Source organism: Haliotis rubra, unplaced genomic scaffold, assembly GCF_003918875.1.
Source record: "Haliotis rubra isolate DU_JTF1 unplaced genomic scaffold, ASM391887v1 Scf94, whole genome shotgun sequence".
NCBI classification, from domain to species: Eukaryota; Metazoa; Mollusca; class Gastropoda; order Lepetellida; family Haliotidae; genus Haliotis; species Haliotis rubra.
In genome coordinates this window covers 2,070,456-2,093,644 of record NW_025767679.1, presented here as the reverse complement: position 1 = coordinate 2,093,644, position 23,189 = coordinate 2,070,456, and the positions used below count along the sequence as shown (strand labels likewise).

Genomic DNA, 23,189 nt, shown 5'->3' with positions numbered 1-23,189 from the left:
AGCGGCTGTGTGTACACTAGGCTTCCCACTCTCAACACCTGTTAGCGTAAGACTGCACCAAGCAGACACATAATCAGCACCTGGAAATTAACGTCAGAAACACACGCATTGTGTCAGGCTACACATCGCTAAAAAATATATATTGAAATCTGTTTTACTGAGTGACGAACGTAATATTATATCGCTACAAAGTGCTGCACACTGAGTATATTTAAATCGACTTGTACGTGTAGGTGCACTGTGTATATTTTGAACTGGATATGAGGGCAAAGTATGTGTTTGCCTACAGCAAAACTACAAACTGCCAAAAACACATTCACCCACGTGCGCGCGCACACGCACGCGCACACACACACATGCACAAGAAAGGCGTTGTGTTAATTTTCTTACCCTACTGCTAGAAACAGCGCTTACAGAATTGTTTTAGACATCGTTGGCAAGATCGGGGTATTCAACTGTTACGACTTACAGATGTTGCAGATGGCTTGTCCTGGTTGTGGGACAAAGACATGTTTGCCAGTAGACAGCAGACAACACACTTTCCTGGATCTGGACAAGGCAAGAAACCTGTTCTTGTACAAACAGATACCTCGCTAGATACTCGTCCTGGTACGAACACCTTCCACATACCTCGCTAGATACTCGTCCTGATACAAACAACTGCTCTGTATCTGATATATACTCGTCATCTTACAAACAACTGCCCCGTATCTGATAGATACTCGTCCTCTTACAAACAACTGCCCCGTATCTGATAGACACTCGTCCTCTTACAAACAACTGCCCCGTATCTGATAGACACTCGTCCTCTCACAAACAAATGCCCCGTATCTGATAGATACTCGTCCTCTTACAAACAACTGCCCCGTATCTGATAGATACTCGTCCTCTTACAAACAACTGCCCCGTATCTGATAGATACTCGTCCTCTTATAAACAACTGCCCCGTATCTGATAGATACTCGTCATCTTACAAACAACTGCGCTGTGTCTGATAGATACTCGTCATCTTACAAACAACTGCCCCGTATCTGATAGATACTCGTCCTCTCACAAACAACTGCCCCGTATCTGAAAGATACTCGTCATCTTACAAACAACTGCCCCGTATCTGATAGATACTCGTCATCTTACAAACAACTGCTCCGTATCTTGCTAAATACATGTCCATGTACCAACAACTGCTCTGTATCTGATAGATACTCGTCCTCTTACAAACAACTGCCCCGTATCTGATAGATACTCGTCATCTTACAAACAACTGCGCTGTGTCTGATAGATACTCGTCATCTTACAAACAACTGCCCCGTATCTGATAGATACTCGTCATCTTACAAATAACTGCTCTGTATCTTGCTAAATACCTGTCCGTGTACCAACAACTGCTATGTATCTTGCTAAATACCTATCCATGTACCAACAACTGCCATGTATCTTGCTAAATACCTGTCCATGTACCAACAACTGCTATGTATCTTGCTAAATACCTGTCCATGTACCAACAACTGCCATGTATCTTGCTAAATACCTGTCCATGTACCAACAACTGCTATGTATCTTGCTAAATACCTGTCCATGTACCAACAACTGCTCTGTATCTTGCTAAATACCTGTCCATGTACCAACAACTGCTCTGTATCTTGCTAAATACCTGTCCATGTACCAACAACTGCTCTGTATCTTGCTAAATACCTATCCATGTACCAACAACTGCTCTGTATCTTGCTAAATACCTATCCATGTACCAACAACTGCTCTGTATCTTGCTAAATACCTATCCATGTACCAACAACTGCCCTGTATCTTGCTTAATACATGTCCATGTACCAACAAGTGCTATGTATCTTGCTAAATACCTGTCCCGGTATCAATAGTTCATATTCCTGACTTGATTCATATGCTTATTCCTATAAATATCCATCCTTTACCTGTATCAGTATACATCAACAGTCGGGTTTTATCTACGGACTGTCGAATCAGACCAAGAACAAGAATAACATTGAGCTGTGGTCATACCAAACACCTAAACAAACCAGCAGGGAGGATTACTTCTGTCCAGCTGCACTCCAGTTATGTTACTATAAACCTCCATCTGTACTGTAAAGAGAAGCCCTGCTTCCATCTACCCGTGTCCCTTAATGGAACAGCTTGTATAGACTAGGTCGGACTAGACCCTAAATATTTATATTTTGAAAAGGAGCTTCAGCGAGCTAGAGGTTCAGAACCGAAGGAAATCTAGACTTGCTTCTTGAGAGCTTTTGCATTGAAGAAAGGGTTGGGGAGACTGGGAAATTATGTGATTCGGGCACTGTGAGAAAGACTGGTAGTCAACGGTGTGTATAGTTAAGCGACATTCTTTCAAAGACCACACTAAGCAGGGTGAAATGTTACTCATGTGTTATACAAACCAAGATCAACAACCACTCCATTGGTTGCAACCGGATTACAAAGAGGTGTATTCCTAGCACACGCAGATGACATTCTCGTGGTAAATATCCCACGAAGGACGAAGTGATACATGGATCTGAACAAGAGAATTACTTTGTTTCGATACAGTCTTTGGTGTTCAAGGAAGAACAGTGCAGAATGGGAAGATGTGGATATATCGCCATTCAGAGAACACTTCACACATATATTACGTGTTGAAGATAGCATGAATTGAGTGAAGTTGGTTTAACGCCACAGTCACCAATATACCAACTTTATCATCCAAAACTGTGTTCCACAGGAGATATCGCTTGTGTAAGATCATATGATATCTCCTAGGAGATATCGTTTTGACAGTAGATTTTGTACAATGCCCTAACAATGCTATGACATCATCAACTTGATGACGTCACAATGCTATGACATCGCTGCATTGCAAATCTAATGGTAGTACAGAGTTGAGAGATGTACATTTTTCATTGAAAACTAATGAAGAATGATTTTGATGATAATAGAATCTCACCCTCGTGTCTACTGATATCAATTATATCAACACTCATTGATAAAAGTAAAAATATCCTCGGCAAGCCTCGGATATTTGTAACTTTATCAACTCGTGTGGATATAATTGATATTAGTAGACACTTGGGTGAGATTCTCTATATATGTATCAAGGTTGGTGTTAGCGAATCTGGACCAGAAGAACCAGTGTCTGAAGCATAGTCACCATCGTGATACGTTGACACAAGCCAAGACACATAGCCTCAACGTCCATCTCGGTCGATTGTTGACAACCGGAGGATCTAGTCCTACAAGTACACAGGAGTGTATATTGTGATCATTGTCCTTACCATGTCTGATGTACCCGGTCCTCTCTATAAGGACAACAGACGTCTTGATAGGTCCGCCGGTAAGCAGGTACATCGTGGTATCGAGTTACTCGCCCATTGTTTCATCAACCTTCACCAGTGTATAAGAAACCGTCACATCATAGTTCAATAGCATCAACATGCTTCCGTTATACCGAATCTTCCGAAAACACACAGTGATGTTCAACATAACTCCACATGGTCGCAGTGCTTGAATTCAGGTCGTGAAATTTGAGAGTGGGGGTGATGGTGGCAAGCGGGGGCAGCAAATACCACATCTGAATCTTGCTTAATCATCCCAAACTTAAATACCTGTTTGACTTCGTAGGCCTGAACAAACCTGCTGGTATTGTGTTGTCGCTTTGTCATTGTTCTGTGTGTGTATAAATTTAAAGTTAGGAACACCACATGCTTCGTCCCCTTCGTTTGGGTTGGTCAACAGGTCGCGTGTGATGAGGCAAGAAGCATCATACCTGACTACCGGTGATATTTACCTTTGGATTCGTTCATGTTTCAGGTGCCAGAAGGGTCTAGTTAATTACAGTATCTGTTTTCAACGGGACTATCCAACCGACGGGGCAGGGAAAGTACGTCACATTTGTTCGCTATACAGTAACACCATTGTCAGGCCTAATATCCTTACATTGTGACGGTGATGGACATCAGGATGGTATTACCGCCCCCTGCGTTCCATGTGGGAAGGCAGTTCTCCTTCAGCCCGAGTACTCAGGTATGGTCAGCCTGTCTCCTTCTCCTTCAGCCTGAGAACTCAGGTATGGTCAACCTGTCTCCTTCTCCTTCAGCCTGAGAACTCAGGTATGGTCAACCTGTCTCCCTTCTCCTTCAGCCTGAGAACTCAGGTATGGTCAACCTGTCTCCTTCTCCTTCAGCCTGAGAACTCAGGTATGGTCAACCTGTCTCCCTTCTCCTTCAGCCTGAGTACTCAGGTATGGTCAACCTGTCTCCCTTCTCCTTCAGCCTGAGTACTCAGGTATGGTCAACCTGTCATCCTTCTCCTTCAGCCTGAGTACTCAGGTATGGTCAACCTGTCTCCCTTCTCCTTCAGCCTGAGTACTCAGGTATGGTCAACCTGTCTCCCTTCTCCTTCATCCCGAGTACTCAGGTATGGTCAACCTGTCTCCTTCTCCTTCAGCCTGAGTACCTCAGGTATGGTCAACCTGTCTCCCTTCTCCTTCAGCCTGAGTACTCAGGTATGGTCAACCTGTCTCCTTCTCCTTCAGCCTGAGTACTCAGGTATGGTCAACCTGTCTCCCTTCTCCTTCAGCCTGAGTACTCAGGTATGGTCAACCTGTCTCCCTTCTCCTTCATCCCGAGTACTCAGGTATGGTCAACCTGTCTCCCTTCTCCTTCAGCCTGAGTACTCAGGTATGGTCAACCTGTCTCCCTTCTCCTTCATCCCGAGTACTCAGGTATGGTCAACCTGTCTCCCTTCTCCTTCAGCCTGAGTACTCAGGTATGGTCAACCTGTCTCCCTTCTCCTTCATCCCGAGTACTCAGGTATGGTCAACCTGTCTCCCTTCTCCTTCAGCCTGAGTACTCAGGTATGGTCAACCTGTCTCCTTCTGCTGCTGATCAATATCTGTCTCCCTTCTGCTTCAGCCTGAGTACTCAGGTATGGTCAACCTGTCTCCCTTCTCCTTCATCCCGAGTACTCAGGTATGGTCAACCTGTCTCCCGAGCAGTAAAATGTGAATATGGACCCACAAAGCAAGGTATCAACGATAGCATGAAAATAAAATTAAAAGGTGACCTGTGGAGAAAACCTACGTCGAGTCATTTATCATATATATGATCAGATCTATTCATCATATACATGTATATGATCAGATCTATTTATCTCATATATGATCAGATCTATTTATCATTTATATATGATCAGATCTAGTTATCATCTATATGATCAGATCTATTCATCATTTATATATGATCAGATCTATTCATCACATATATGATCAGATCTATTCATCATATATATGATCAGATCTATTCATCATATACATGTATATGATCAGATCTATTTATCTCATATATGATCAGATCTATTATCATACATATGATAAGATCTAGTTATCATATATATGATCAATTTATTTATCATATATATGATCAGATCTATTTATCATTTATATATGATCAGATCTAGTTATCATTCATATATGATCAGATCTATTCATCACTCATATATGATCAGATCTATTTATCATTTATATATGATCAGATCTAGTTATCATCTATATGATCAGATCTATTCATCATTTATATATGATCAGATCTATTCATTCATATGATCAGATATATTTATCATTTATATGATCAGATCTAGTTATCATCTATATGATCAGATCTATTCATCATTTATATATGATCAGATCTAGTTATCATATATATGATCAGATCTAGTTATCTCATATATGATCAGATCTATTCATCATATATATGATCAGATCTATTCATCATTCATAAATGATCAGATCTATTTATCATTTATATATGATCAGATCTAGTTATCATCTATATGATCAGATCTATTCATCATATGTATGATCAGATCTATTCATCATATATATATGATCAGATCTAGTTATCATATATATGATCAGATCTATTCATCATATATATATATGATCAGATCTATATATGATCAGATCTATTCATCATATATATGATCAGATCTAGTCATCATATATATGATATCATATATATGATCAGATCTATTCATCATCATCTATTCATCATATATATGATCAGATCAGTTATCTATTATATGATCATCATATCATATATGATCAGAATCTAGTTATCATATATATGATCAGATCTATTCATCATATATATGATCAGATCTATTCATCATATATATGATCAGATCTAGATCAGATCTAGTTATCATATGATCAGATCTATTCATCATCTCAGATCTAGTTATCATATATATATCAGATCTAGTTATCATATATATGATCAGATCTATTCATCATATATATATGATCAGATCTATTCATCATATATATGATCAGATCTATTTATCATCTATTTATCATATATATGATCAGATCTATTTATCATCTATATGATCAGATCTATTTATCATCTATATGATCAGATCTATTTATCATTTATATATGATCAGATCTATTTCAGATACTACTCGGATATTGAGATATCGTGTGATTTTTTCGCTATGACCAGCTATTCCCTATATCCTCCAATCCACGCCCATACAGTTCATGTCGAGGCCAGGTAGACCTATATATGCATTCCACCCGTAATTCGTCCGGATACCCGATACTATGTACATTAAAAGAGATGCCTTTGAAGCTTGTTTGAACGCGTGGCCTTGTGTGTTTTGTTCCGGTAGAGTGAAGGGGGTCAAGACTGATGACAGCAGAGGTGGGGAGGGGTTGTACAGGTACAAGTGGCGAGAAGCTGGCCATCACCCATCAAGGGTATTAGGTGTTTCGTACGAAGGTTTTGGTAATTGTTATTAGCGTCCTGAAACCTGCATTCACAACGGCAATTGCCTTTCCTGTTGAACAGATATGCTACAGAGATCGTTAACGTGCACCAAATGTTTGTTTCATTGTCACAATGATAGGTGTTCCCGTGGTACGCTTACTTTTTTATGTAACTACACCTTTTGTAAACACACTCCTCATAAAGTGGCGAGAATGCGTGAAATAGAAGTGACTGTATGCAGGTGTCCCTCAAACTGTAGGCTGCTGACTGCCGCCAATGCTGAAGCCGGCTTGGCTGGGATGACGTTTTATTGTTATGTCAGTCGCTAATGCCTCCCTAATGTTGCGAAGTAGCAGCCCCGACTCTCAACTCTATATTGACCTCGCCTCCTTCACATGTCATTGTATTCTCTTTACTACAAAGGTGAATCACAACCCACACGCACATGCACACACGTCAAGTTTCAAATCACATACCTATTGTTTGACATACTGTACAGTCACGATGCAGTGCACACCAGAGTCAGACAGACTGTACAGTCACGATACAGTGCACCCGCCAGAGTTAGACATACTGTACAGTCACGATGCAGTGCACCCACCAGAGTTAGACATACTGTACAGTCACGATGCAGTGCACCCACCAGAGTTAGACATACTGTACAGTCACGATGCAGTGCACCCACCAGAGTTAGACATACTGTACAGTCACGATGCAGTGCACCCACCAGAGTTAGACATACTGTACAGTCACGATGCAGTGCACCCGCCAGAGTTAGACATACTGTACAGTCACGATGCAGTGCACCCGCCAGAGTTAGACATACTGTACAGTCACGATGCAGTGCACCCACCAGAGTTAGACATACTGTACAGTCACGATGCAGTGCACCCACCAGAGTTAGACATACTGTACAGTCACGATACAGTGCACCCACCAGAGTTAGACATACTGTACAGTCACGATGCAGTGCACCCGCCAGAGTTAGACATACTGTACAGTCACGATACAGTGCACCCGCCAGAGTTAGACATACTGTACAGTCACGATGCAGTGCACCCACCAGAGTTAGACATACTGTACAGTCACGATACAGTGCACCCGCCAGAGTTAGACATACTGTACAGTCACGATGCAGTGCACCCACCAGAGTTAGACATACTGTACAGTCACGATGCAGTGCACCCACCAGAGTTAGACATACTGTACAGTCACGATGCAGTGCACCCGCCAGAGTCAGACATACTGTACAGTCACGATGCAGTGCACCCACCAGAGTTAGACATACTGTACAGTCACGATGCAGTGCACCCGCCAGAGTCAGACATACTGTACAGTCACGATGCAGTGCACCCACCAGAGTTAGACATACTGTACAGTCACGATGCAGTGCACCCACCAGTGTTAGACATACTGTACAGTCACGATGCAGTGCACCCACCAGAGTTAGACATACTGTACAGTCACGATGCAGTGCACCCGCCAGTGTTGAACATACTGTACAGTCACGATGCAGTGCACCCACCAGAGTTAGACATACTGTACAGTCACGATGCAGTGCACCCGCCAGTGTTAGACATACTGTACAGTCACGATGCAGTGCACCCACCAGAGTTAGACATACTGTACAGTCACGATGCAGTGCACCCACCAGTGTTAGACATACTGTACAGTCACGATGCAGTGCACCCGCCAGAGTTAGATATACTGTACAGTAACGATGCAGTGCACCCACCAGTGTCAGTCATACTGTACAGTCACGATGCAGTGCACCCACCAGAGTTAGACATACTGTACAGTCACGATGCAGTGCACCCACCAGAGTTAGACATACTGTACAGTCACGATGCAGTGCACCCACCAGTGTCAGTCATACTGTACAGTCACGATGCAGTGCACCCGCCAGAGTTAGACATACTGTACAGTCACGATGCAGTGCACCCACCGCCAGTGTCAGTCATACTGTACAGTCACGATGCAGTGCACCCACCAGAGTTAGACATACTGTACAGTCACGATGCAGTGCACCCACCAGAGTTAGACATACTGTACAGTCACGATGCAGTGCACCCACCAGTGTCAGTCATACTGTACAGTCACGATGCAGTGCACCCACCAGAGTTAGACATACTGTACAGTCACGATGCAGTGCACCCGCCAGAGTTAGACATACTGTACAGTCACGATGCAGTGCACCCACCAGTGTCAGTCATACTGTACAGTCACGATGCAGTGCACCCGCCAGAGTTAGACATACTGTACAGTCACGATGCAGTGCACCCACCAGTGTCAGTCATACTGTACAGTCATGATGCAGTGCACCCACCAGAGTTAGACATACTGTACAGTCACGATGCAGTGCACCCACCAGAGTTAGACATACTGTACAGTCACGATGCAGTGCACCCACCAGTGTCAGTCATACTGTACAGTCACGATGCAGTGCACCCACCAGAGTTAGACATACTGTACAGTCACGATGCAGTGCACCCGCCAGAGTCAGACATACTGTACAGTCACGATGCAGTGCACCCACCAGAGTTAGACATACTGTACAGTCACGATGCAGTGCACCCACCAGAGTTAGACATACTGTACAGTCACGATGCAGTGCACCCACCAGAGTTAGACATACTGTACAGTCACGATGCAGTGCACCCACCAGTGTCAGTCATACTGTACAGTCACGATGCAGTGCACCCACCAGAGTTAGACATACTGTACAGTCACGATGCAGTGCACTCACCGTCATCAGTTAATGACCTCAGAATGCTTTGGCATCACTAAGAACACAGCTAACAATGTAATGGCATCACACTACTATGATGTCATAAAGCTGATGACAGCACAGTGCTATAATCTCAAAGAGATCACTGCTCAAGAAGCCTGATGACAGTTTTATTTTCAGATAAATCCATTCTATTTTGATAACTGATAAAGAAATGATTTTTTATGATAAATAACATCTCACCCTCGTGTCTTCTGATATCCAATATATCAACACTCGTTGATTACAGTAAAAAATTGTAACTTTAATCAACTCGTGTTGATATATTCATATCAGAAGACACTTGGGTGACATTCTTTATTTATTACATGACCAGAATCCTATGCGGTAACGTATGGTTGTTTCGTCTGTCCAACACAGCCCCATGATCCGTATCATACAGTTTTTCTTACATCGTGTAGTATTCTCTGTATCGCTAACTTCGGTGTGGTACTTACATAGAGAATACTACACTAGTCTCATTACATACGAATTATACGAAACGAGTGTCCTTCCTATGGACCTTTCGCTCTGTCAGATAACATAGGAAGGTCACGAGTTTCGTATGATTCGTATGTAATGGGACCTCGTGTCCTATTTTATTTATTACCCACGTCTTACCTGCATAACATTAACAAAATAGCGTATTTTTGTTATTTTTATGGTTTCAAACCGAAACCAGTTTCATAAAGAGGTTGCGGAAGAATTTTGTTGAGGACTAACTTATGTACTTCTTTTGACATTCCTGAATATGCGCAATTAAAAATAGTTCTTATCTGTTTAACTTAATAAGGAAGACAAAACACGTGGAAACGTTTTAAGATCTAATAACAGCAAACGCAAGCTTCAAAAGAAGCAAACATTTCTCATTATAGAATTTTCTAAGATGCTTCGCTAAAAGATCAAAGACGCCGACAGTACTTTATCAGGCGATTAAGTACAATTTTTGCATGACGTCACACTGTATTGACGTCACTACCCCATTCTCGTCTGCCCCCTCGTTATCAAACGTACCTTTGGTAAACGACGTCACGAAACATGTCAGTTGTCATTGCCTCGTACAGTCTCCTACTGTACACTACTCCGTAGCACACCATTTCTTGGTTTTGCAGTTGCTTCACTCGGCAAACATCACCGGTGAAAACATTACGTTTATGTTTTTCGACGGATATAATGTCTCAGTTCGACTCACAATTTAACAGCGACACAGCAATGTTTGCAGTGTTTACATTCCGATTTGCACATTGATAGTAGAAATGTGACGTTCATGTTGCCCCATATGGTTTACGTTAATCACAGGTATAATTTCAATAATTTAGAGAAGACATTTAACCCGAACGTAAACCGTAAACGTAAAATGTTAATCATTTGTTTTTCTGGTAACTTACGTCTTAACGTATGGGGGCAGACACGTCAATAGAACAGCGCGCCAGTTAGCCCTGAACGAGGATTGTTAATTTAGGTTACCGATACCGTCGCTTTTCTGTTGGTTTTCTGCCTTAGATTTATCGTCGTTAAGTATTAAAGTTGTCATCTTACAAAAGAAATACAGTTCGCTGTACCCCCATGTATAGTGTAATAAAGTACACCTTTGCCCTGAACTATTATAACGTATATTATAAGTTGTAGAATGAATGAATCCACGTGTTTGTTATGAATGAGAAAGTAGTTCCGTCACAACGTGACCTAATTGAGACGTCATCGGTTATCCAAGTCGTTACGGCACAGGTGAACGCAATGCGACGAGATTCGTATGCAACTACCCATACGCTGACCACGTTGGTAATAAAACAGCGTGTCACACAACGCTAAGATAGTCGTAAGTGCCATACATTAACATTAACTTACGACTATCTTAGCGCTAAGAAAGCTTCGAAAATCTAGGCCCTGGACTTTTTGTGATTTTTAAAACTCTTAAACCTCGCATTTCTGATCGTAAGAGGCGACTAACGGATTGGGTGGTTAGGCTCGCTGATTGGTTGACACATGTCATCGTATCTCATTTGCGTAGATCGTTGCTCATGCTGTTCATCACTGGATTGTCTGGACCAGACTCGATTATTTACAGACCGCCGCCATATAGCTGGAATATTGCTGAGTGCGGCGTAAAACTCAACTCACTCACTCACATATCTGATGTCAGCGAATATACTTTCACAGCGCCGAAAACCCTATATACGCCTCCTTTAGGGCTATAATTAATCGACACTAAGTGTATCAAGATCTGATCAGTGCTGGACAAGCCCATACAAACAACAGGTGTCCGGAACCGATTGCTGTGTATTTGGATGACAACTGGCTTCAGTTCTCATAGGGAAGACAAATGCGTTGTCTCAGGTCGTTTAAACGGATTGCAACGTGCAGGTGGTACTTATTTGTGTGTCTGTTCTGTCTATATGTACGTGATTACCTGTGTGATGAAGTAAGGAGGTATTGGTCCTGACGTGGCTGTCTGCTAGACCCAGTTGTTCACTCGGATGTGATGGGAGGCAGCACACCAGCACTCGCTGTAATTCCTGGTTTATATGGTTCTGTAAGCAGTTACCATTCAACCTGTAATAAGTAACGAGTCTTGTGTCTCGTGGAATAATGGTATTATTCATATTCAAAAGATACAAAGTATATAGCTTTCCATGTTGCTTGAAAGGCAGGCGTTATTTATACTCCTCCGATCGTGATGATAGTGTTTGTTAGCAGCGAAGGTATCGTGTGAAAGGCCAGTGCTATAGTCAAGATAAGTAGCTGTAGGTCCAGATACGTGTCCAGTAAGATGTCTGGTACCTGTCCAGTTGCAGCAACAGGTAAGTGTCCAGTGAGATGCCAGGTACGTGTTTAGTTGGATGCCAAGTACGTCTCCAGTGAGATGGCAGGTAAGTGTCCAGTGAGATGTTTGGTACGTGTCCAGCTGAAGTCCAGGTAAGTGTCCAGTTGGATGCCAGGTAAGTGTCCAGTTGGATGCCAGGTACGCGTCCAGTTGGAGTCCAGGTAAGTGTCCAGTTTAAGTCCAGTTACGTGTCCAAGAGAAGTCAAGGTGTGTGTCCAGTGAGCTACCAGGTACGTCTCCAGTTGGATGCCAGGTAAGTGCCTTGTTGAGGGCAAGATGCGAGTCCAGTTGGATGTCAGATAAGTGCCTTGTTGAGGGCAAGATGTGCGTCCAGTTGGATGCCAGATATGTCAGGTAAGGGCCATGTTAGAGGCCAGTGAGGTATTTTGGTCCTTTCGCGGAGATTCACCAGTCACTGACAATGACAGTGACTCGTGTTGGATACGTTCTCGGCCTGCTACATCATTCTTGTAGTGATTATCTGCCGTTTGTTTGACTTTTGTATTAAACACTTTAAACATAAGAGCTTCACTTCTCTCGTCGTTAACATTGCGATGTAAGAATTGAAGAAAAGAGACTTGAAAGTACAGACGTGTTTAAATGAGAATTACCCAGGCTTGATGTACAACACGCAGCTTAACAGATAAACATCTTGACAACATGCCTTCATCAGCAGAGGTAGCCAGCTGGAAAAACACATAGATGTCACGAAAGGAACACGTCTATCCTTTAGGGAGCAGGGGACCGGTCTTCAATTCACAATTCAAACAAAAGTTTTGTGCCAGTGCGAGTTTATGAGTTTCTTTTTTTATATTGCTGATCTGAAAGTATGCCTTCCTTTGTGAGACTACTCAGTACGAATCAACTACTTGGTGGCGCCACGAATAGCAACCTATTTGTGCGTATTTCTTCGGTTCTAATACACTTTCAAGGGATTAATGGTTCTGACAAACCACCGTTTCATGTATACTACGTAAAAAAAGTATTTGATAGTTTACATTGATAAGGCAATAACCATTGGAACATATACAAATATCTACAAATTCCTATATATATATATGACTAACGACCTGGCGCGGCACCATCTCATCGCCCCAGTTATTAGAACCCATCAGGCCTGATCGCCTCCTCACCAACAACTAAGATCATATTATTTTCATTTGCTAATATCATATGAATCAGAAGATGATTCCCACTATCTCATACTTTTTGACTGAGAACATTTGTTTTGTTTCCTTCACTGAGTAGTTCCTCCTGTATCGGTCAGTTCAAACGAAACCCCCCAAAGTTTTTAACTAAGAGATTGCTAGTTTTGACCCTGTGCATGCATCGGTTTTAAACCTGAATTAAATACTGTGTTGATACATCTGCATTGCAAATAGATGTCTCTATAATAATATTTAATACACAGTGCCATTTATAAAGTGGCCAAATGTAACACATGTTATATTTGGGATTACACTTTCTCAGTAAAGTACAGGTTCTTGTACTTTTGTTGGGTTGAGTCCCATCCTGGATTCGAACCCATACTCTCAGAGTCAGGCACCTAATCGCCAGCACACAAAGTCAGCCTCCTAACCCACTCATCCACTGTCGTACAAGTACGTCTACGGTCTTACTAAAAACACATTGATATATTGATGTTGGTGACTGAGCAACACATTGGCAAAACTAGTCTATAACTAGTGTATGACCATGTACACGTGGAACATATGCAGATTTGGTAATGTAGTGAGACAATAGCATATCGCTTACCTGGCATCTGAAGGTAAAGTAGACCTACTCCAGTGTGGAGACGTGTGTGTGTTCTCGTCAAAGACTGTCGTCTTGTCAGTGTTGACATGCTATTTAGCCGCTGATCCTGCTAAGTACAAGATGTTAAGGATGTCAGGTAGAGGTTACCTGTAGATGTAAGCTGTGAGCCAGCAGGGCGCTCAGGTAGTCCCTCATTAACAGTGTAACATTGACCAGGTCACGACTCACAAAAACAGCATACAGGGCTGCTTTGTTGTCAAAGGGAAATCGTCGCTTGTCATGGCATATCTTAAGTTGACATTTTTCTCCAGTATGTAAGGCAACAGACAGTTCCGTTTAAGAAGTAATACGTTGTCACAGCTTGGTCTCATATATTGACTGAATGAATATAATTCCTGTGAAAATGATTTCGAAACTTTGAATGATTTATCTGACAATATCCTGTATACGATTTCGTGCAAAGTAATGGTTATCTGTGGAATATGAAAGTTTTTCTGTAGAAGGAAGAATGTAGTGGATCTGAATTCGATTACCAATCCCAAGGTCACCCCTACTGTGAGTATCACATAACGAGCTGAATGTCTTGATCCCTCTCTTTCCAGTTCATACAGACAGCGATTGATCAATATTACAATCTTATAACATCTATGGTTAATAGTAGAGAGAGGCCCGTCTCGGTTTTTGAAACGAAAAGGATTACATTGGGTGAGTGAGTGAGTTTAGCTTTACGCCGCACTCAGCAATATTCCAGCTAAATAATCGAGTCTTAAATGTAAAACGGATGGGTAGCAAGTAGCATTGCAGGGTCATGCTTACACTTGTTGGTCCAGGTAAACCGAAAAGGTGAAGTTTCTCTGGATTACTGTCAGGAGACCGGAACACTTCGAGAACAGGTTGCTAGATTTGTTAATGGTGGTAGAGTGGTTAACGTTCGTGGTAAGTCAACGATATGTGTAACATATCACTCATCAGTGCCCTGCAGACAGGCGTCAGTCACAGGTTCAACTGACACTAACTCAAGTGAGTGAGTGAGTTTAGTTTCACGCCACACGCAGAAATATTCCACCTATATGGCGGCAGTCTGTAAATATTCGAGTCGGGACCAGGACAATCCTGTGATCGATAGCATGAGCATCGATCTATGGGACTGGGATACGATGACATGTGTCAACCAAGTCAGCGAGCCTGACCACCCGATCCCGTTAGTCGCCGCTTACGACAAGCATGGGTTACTGAAGATCAATATTCAAACCCGGACCTTCACGGGTGACTACATTGGGCGTCGAGGGAAATATAGCCGCGTGAAAACATGAACGGATCTCGAAAAATGATAATACAAGGTGTTAGCGATAAGAGTCAACATGTAATTCGTTGCAAAGAGATTGACGATCTGATGGAAGCATGGATGTCGTGACTTGGCGTGTGAAAATTTCACACATCGGTGTGTACGCAAGGTATAGTGACACCCGTATATTAGTGCTATACTGAGGATGTGTGTGGAGACACCTGTGTTGTTCGGGCGGTTAGCTAGCCTAGCGGTTAAAGCGCTGAAGACCAGGGTTCCATTCCTCACATGGATACATTATGTGAAGCCCATTTCTAGTGATCCCCGCCGTGATATTGCTGGACTTTTGCTAAAAGCGACGTAAACCCATACTCACTCACTTACTCACTCACTTGTGTTGCTACTGCTGCATGAACTACGCAATCACCACGCACATTACATGTGAGCAACTCCGGATGTCTCACACAAGATTCACACACGAGACACTATTACAGCATCTACACCTACACTGATCATGTTCTTCAGAGCTCCGTGTCTCTGTGACGGCCACATATGTTCATAACAGCATAACTCGTCAGCATCTGTAAACAATTGATTATCATATCTGTCAGGTCGAATCTTGACGTTTACCACTTGAAAGACACATCCTTATTAGCCTAATGATGATGCCATCGTTTATGTTATTCCCGCTCTCGAGCAATAAACACATAAAAATGTAAACCTCCCGAGATGGGGCTTACTCACGTATCAGTTTTATTATCATGTATTAGCGTGTTCGGTGTAGAAAACAAGCACATTATGAAATGGAATCTGTTTAGCTTCTTAATTCCGTCATGCGTCAACGCCTACGTTCTCGCTGTAATGAGGTAAACACGATGCATCCGCACCTACGTTGTGTATGTAACCTACGTTCTGTATGTAATGAGGATTACACAACGTCGCGTCAACGCCAAAAGCTTTCATGAAAAGAGGTTTACATAATGACACATCAGAGCGATGAAATCCGTCACTGTCCAGTTGAGGTAGTGATAAACTACAGTTTGTAGAGGTGGCATGGGGACATTTTGCGATGAATATTTTGTTAAAGTGATACACCCATCACCAGATAGAAACAGGTATCAGAATTGGTTAAGCGCATAAGAACTTACGTAATATTGTGTACAATGCAGGTGTCAGAAGCCAATCCAGTGATTGATAATATGAACTTAGGTCCACGTCGTCTGGGCACGTTGACACGTCATCGATCGAGTTGCCGGAGGACCCGTGAAGATCCGTGTTATAATGGATCTTCAGCAACCCATGCTTGCCGTAAGAGGCGACTAACGGGATCGGGTAGTCAGGCTCGCTGACCTGGTTGACACATATCTAAATTGCGTAGAACGATGCTCATGCTGTTGATCACTGGATTGTCTGGTCCAGACTCGATTATTTACAGACGGCCGTCATATATTGAAATATTGCTGAGTGCATTAAACAAGAACCGAACCAAACAGTTGCCTGGAGCCTGACAAGCCGATCCATTTGTTTGCCACCATAACAGGATGATGGGGCCCCGTTCTTGTGCTTGATGAACGTTTTGGCCTGATCGCCTTCACAACTACCCTCCACACTCCTGTAATTGAGTTGGTGTCACTTGAACTTATGTCTGACGCCTGTCTGTAGGCCACTGATGACTTATCCTGCACATCTGTTACACGAACCACTCTACCACCATTAACAAATCTAGCAACCTGCTCTCGAAGTGGTCCGGCCTCGGGACTCTGGTCTCGGGAAATTTAACCTATTCAGTTGACCTGGACTAACATCTGTAAGTATGATGCTACCTGCTACCTATCCGTTTTACATTTACAATCACCTCCATCTCTAATCCTAAAGTCTACATGCTATCTGATATTGATCATAACAACACTTGTTTCAAACAGTTCCTAAGCATTCGAGGCACTTTGCCTTAACATGCATTCTTATCGTAATTCAATGAAAAAACATTTTGAAAGATGATTACGACGTGTTTACAATTGTCAGACGTTCTGTTTCACTCAGTAAATCCCAAAACTCCTTGAAGAAAAGACATGTTAAACTGCCAGGAGACAGATAGTGTGCTTGTAAGTTTGATAGGGTCACAAATTACAAACATTATCAAAGTGTTACAAACACAGCAACTGGTCTAAAACACAAATATACTACTCACACTTGGCTAAAAATTCACAAAATTCACAATTCACAAAAATTCCCAATTTTACTTAAACATTGATTCATAATTTGAAATTGTATCCATTTAAAACTGGATAAATAATAATATAGTAACCCTTCTTTAGGCAAACAGCCACTTTAATCTGAGTAACCATTTTTATGGCACCAATCAACCATTTTGTAAATCATGAAACGAGCCATTGGCAAGTACACAACACCTGTTGATAGCAGGTATGGGATCCACAAGATGCAGTGACATACTGAAACCTAGGATCCATGCTTACAATAAGCTTAGATATTTAAACCAAATTAGACCCCACATCATAGTTTTCTGCTGAATCAATGATTTGATCCGTAGCAAAGTGTGAATAGTTTATAGCACATGCATTACGATCGAATAACCATCTCTTGTTTGTGTCATGTGTCGCAGCATTCACACTGTCAGCTGTTTACATGGATAGTGACAAATATGGTTCATCGTGGGAACTGAAATATTATGAACTGAAACTGACTTTGATGCGAGATGCACTGTACCATTTAATAACGGGAATTTCGAGGCTTTAATTCAAGAACACAAAGGAGGTTCTCGGTGGTGACAAACCACGAATCATTATCTTGGATTTGAACCAGCGATCACAGGATGTTTCCATGTCCAAGGGAAGTAAATCTGGAAAGCGAATTTGAGCACCTTTGACGACTCCCACTCGCTAAGCGTGATAATACATATTTTATGTACATGTGGTATCTATACTCTCCCAAAAAAGAAACGCATCATGAAAAGAGCAATTTCATGTAGCAATGAATTAAAACGTGATTCATTTTACAAAAGGTTTTGCTCTGTTTATGAGTCCTATCCGTATGAGTCCATCCGTAAAATACCCGTATTTAACAGCATGGTTTTCAATTTCGGCGTGTAGTGTCACAGAATACACAATTCACATGCAATGCACGTGAAAGTTGGGGATCAGATAGTCTCAATAATGGGTATAAAAGGTTGATCGCTGTCTGTCGATTATTCACTGTATTTGGAATATTGTTGACGAACGCAAAATGCCACGTCTAAGTGAAGCCAACCGTCATATCGCCATTGGTTCGCTTGAAGCTGGCCAGTCTCAACGTGCAGTTGCCCGACGCATGAATGTTCACCAAAGCACCATTTCACGGCTCTGGGAGAGATATCGCCGGCAGAATTCGGTAGCAGATACCCCTCGTAGTGGGCGACCTCGAGCGACCACTGCGGCACAGGATCGCTACATCCGGGTACATCACCTGCGTCATCGAACAGCTACGGCGACCAGTACCGCTCGGATTGAGGAGGCTTTCTGCACAGACCGTCAGGAACAGGTTGAGAGAGGCTGGTTTACGTGCCAGAAGACCTTATTTTGGCTCTGTGCTTCGACATCAACATCGTCGACATCGAGTTCAATGGTGCACCAACGTTCAGGCCTGGAACCTACCGAATTAGCGTAGAATCTGGTTTAGTGATGAATCACGATTTCTATTGGAACGACGCGATGGAAGAATGCGGGTGTACAGACGTCGACGTGAACGTTTCGCCGACGCTTGCGTTCCCCAGGTGGACAGATTCGGCCGGGGCAGTGTTATGATGTGGGGAAATTCAACTGCCGTAGGAGAAGTGATTTGGTGATGATCCAGGGCAACCTGACAGCTCAACGGTACTGTGACGAAATCCTACGCCCACACCTCCTTCCAATCATTGATCGCCAGAGGGAGTCGTTTCAACAGGACAATGCCAGGCCCCACACAGCACGTCACACTAGAGACTTCCTCCAGAACCACAACATCAATGTGCTCCCCTGGCCCTCAAGATCACCGGACTTAAACTCGATCGAACATTTGTGGGATGCCCTGGACAGACGGGTGCGACGCCGTAACCCTCAGCCCCAGACACTTCAGCAACTCGCACAGGCACTACAGGCAGAGTGGGCTGCGATTGGGCAACACGAGATTCTGAGACTTATTCGTTCGATGCTGAGGCGATGCCGTGCAGTTCTGGATGCCCACGGTGGTCACACGAGGTATTGACTTCAGCGCCACCACACGTCTCCATGTGACACTCAAACTGACTTTCCTCGAGTTGGTGCCAAAGACGGATAAGTCTGCATTCCAAGTGTGCAATTTCGCTATATTTCATTGACTCATAAAGCCTACAAGATGTTTCAAAATAAACATAAAAGTACAGTTGAAATTCCTATATGCGTTTCTTTTTTGAGAGTATATTTACCTTTCTGTAACAATTTGTTTTATGTTTATGATATAACGTGTAACTACATGATGGACACAGAGGCCATTGGTGATGACATAGTCTGGTTACAAGGGAGGTATGCAACTGTTTGTTTGAACATATTTTATTCACTATTGAAAGGGATTGGGCACAAGTTATTCAACTTATTAAAGCACACTCCCGAAAATTACATGTAATGGACAATGAGTGAGCTTAGTTTTACGCCGCTTTTAGCAATATTCCAGCAATATCACGGCGGGGGACACCAGAAATGGGCTTCACACATTGTACCCATGTGGGGAATCGAACCCAGGTCTTCGGCGTGACGAGCGAACGCTTTAACCACTAAGCTACCCCACCGCCCCTGTAATGGGCAATGAACAGAGGCAAGACATATTACTCATTAAGTGAAACGCTTACAACGTACAATGAATTTATGGACTTGACTAAAACTATGTTCATTTATAGTTTCTGGCAGACTAAGGCTGCCGTACAGAATGGTGTTAATATCTCAGCTAACTCTTAGGATTTCAACTATACACTCGTGTGGTGGAAGCAGCACATGTGTCACAGTAAACACTGGTTTTAGATCCAGCCAGCCAGTATACTGTAAGAACTTTCAGGTCAAGAAACATAGATTCCGACGGGAACGCCAGGACGCTGGATCCAATCGTACAATCAACTAACATTCATGAGCAAGATAAATTCTGAGGTATATTTCATACAAGAGAGATGGTCATGTGACATAACAGACGGAACAAGGCTACTAAATGGGTTCGGTGTATATACCACAATAGCATCAATACACTAGATATCCACGAAAGGGTTTAAAACACCCAGACATGATGCTAGTGGTTGATGGCGTTTGACCTGAGAGTGATGAGGTTGTGTCATTGATGTGACTACAGTGTGGTGTGGGTTGTATACGTGGTCACAACAGGCAGGCTGTGTGACAAGACTTACAGTAGGCATGGGCAGTACACGTTATCAATATCCATCTTGTTTCTAACGTCAAACTTCCATCTCAATAAGGAAATGGTAATGTGTGAACTATATGTTGCACGTTTTGCGCCATGCTGTAAAACGAATGGCCGCCAATAAACTGTTTGATATTTAGTTCAACACAGTCAGTGCATGCAAGTTTACTCAGTACAAATATCCCCAGTAAAGTGGACACATGCCTCATGTGTAGTGTCAGTAGCATTATATTCCTGCATGCCATCTTCAACCTATCCTGGTAGGGAAATTCCTTTCTAACATGTATCTTGACTGAGTGCATAAAGAAGTGTCTACCAGCTAACTTGATATCAGATTAATAAGTAAGTATTTGTTCATTAGATAGATAGTGTAAAATATTAGGCACCGATGAATAAAGATGTACTTTACACTTTTTTCATGAGGTTTTGAACTGATGGATAGTTTAGAAGGTAATTATCCTCTGTTTTAAGTTATTACCAATCCAAAAAAGTACTTTAGAACATATTTTAAAACTTTAGAAATTTATGATGCTGCAGTTTATGGTGCCTTATCGGTAGGATCAGCCAGAATGTCTACTTACCGCAATATCTCGACACCCACTTCATTTCGACGTAACTGACAGAGTCGATGTGTGTGATGAGATTGCTGTGTTGGACTTGATGACGTCTCCAGGTCGTGCAGGACACAGCCGTATACACGACTTCTGTTGGTGTACCCAACAACATTGTCGCAGACGCCAGACAACGATATTGAAGATAGTTCAAACAATGCAGGAAAATACAACTGAGACCTTTGGGAACACAGATGTGCCGATGGTAGCAATCATTTGAATACCTCGGGTATCAGAAACTGTCGTGGTGCTTAGTTTCTGAATTGTCCATCTGTGTCAACTTCCTCAAACTGTCGTGGTGCTTAGTTTCTGAATTGTCCTTCTCTGTCAACATCCTCAAACTGTGGTAGTAGTATCACTATCACTGTTGTAGTGTGTTAACCTCACAATGTGAAATGCTATCACCATAGACTTCTCACTTGTAGATAGACATCTGCATGTATCTTTAATACATATGTACTTCGCGGCGTCTCGGACGTAGGTTTTTATACCAATTCAGACTTCTTAACTCTTCCTACGCCACCCTGGTTTATACGTGGTGTGAAGTACCATGATCACCCTGAAACTCATGTAATGAATATACCCGTGAAAAGTTTATGTGTCGTATTAGGTTCCTCTTGAAGGTTTACATCGTCATTAAACTATTACAACCTTTATGTAACACACATGGGGATATCAGGGTTAACGACCAGGCTCCTCCTCCTTCAGGTATAAGCTCCCTGTATCACCGCGACCATGAGAGAGGGGTGGCCCTGGATGTGGCAGACTGTTTATCTCACTTGATGATGCAGTGAAGGTTCCTTGTAAACTCAATGACAGGAACTGTCCGTCAGCGCTGTCCGATTGCCCACAAGCAGGATGGTGAAGACGTTGAGTAAAGATACAAGTAATAAAAGTATCCTATTACATAATGGTCTCGGGTGGCTATGTGGTCTACCCGTAGCCGTGCAATGATATCTTGGTCGTTGGTTCGAGTCCCAGAATCATCCTGACTGGTTTAATTGCACCAAGACTGTACGTATCTTAACCCACATGTACGTCAGATTTGGCTGACACACCCAGATGTTGAAACATAACATTTTTCCCGTTATGTTTCGTTTTACGGTCAAATGAATCCGCTTTCTCTGATAATCTATACTGAATATTTTCTGACATTGATATTTATGTTTTTTCCTTATAAATGTCCATATATTGCTTACTATGACCAGTTTGCTTTACAAATCGGGAATGACGTTAAGAGGGGTTGTAGGTGTGTTGTATGAGATCTCATCAAGTCACTCAAGATGCATTGTAAACAACGCTTTCCTATAGTGGGACCAACTGTGTCTTCATGTGAAGTAAAGTACATATGATTAACTCTGGAGATGTCGAACCATTCTTTAATCATTTCCGGTCTCTGGGAAGTGGAAGAGGGTTTAGAAATGGGTGTCTCCCGGGAATTGAACCTGATATAGACGGAATGAATTGCAACTTAGTGGAGGTCGTTTTAAAAAATTATACATATTGATTTTGAAAAACGTTTTTCGATTTAGCGGCTTATCAGGTTTATTGTTATCCTGGTCATTAGTATGTGATTAGCTCATCTATAAATGGCACTGCAGTGACTCCTTGCACGGGAGATGGAATATGTGGGTGGAAGCACATACTACCTCACAGAAGAGTTTCAACAACTTCTGTACGATAAACACATATTGATAACTAACAAAAGCGTGTTGTCATTAGTATGAGCATATCTTACTGGAATACAGTGATATAGCGGCGA

General features: G+C 42.4%; 1 protein-coding gene across 1 annotated transcript in view; it reads right to left on the bottom strand.

Moving 5' to 3' along the window:
* Positions 1-3,465, bottom strand: part of LOC124264741 (supervillin-like) — a 172,563-nt gene extending 169,098 nt beyond the window's left edge. Inside the window, 1 exon segment of the mRNA XM_046699511.1 lies at positions 3,279-3,465. Coding sequence (XP_046555467.1) covers positions 3,279-3,351 — 73 coding nt within the window. The 5' untranslated portion in view covers positions 3,352-3,465.
* Positions 3,466-23,189: the final 19,724 nt, after the last annotated feature.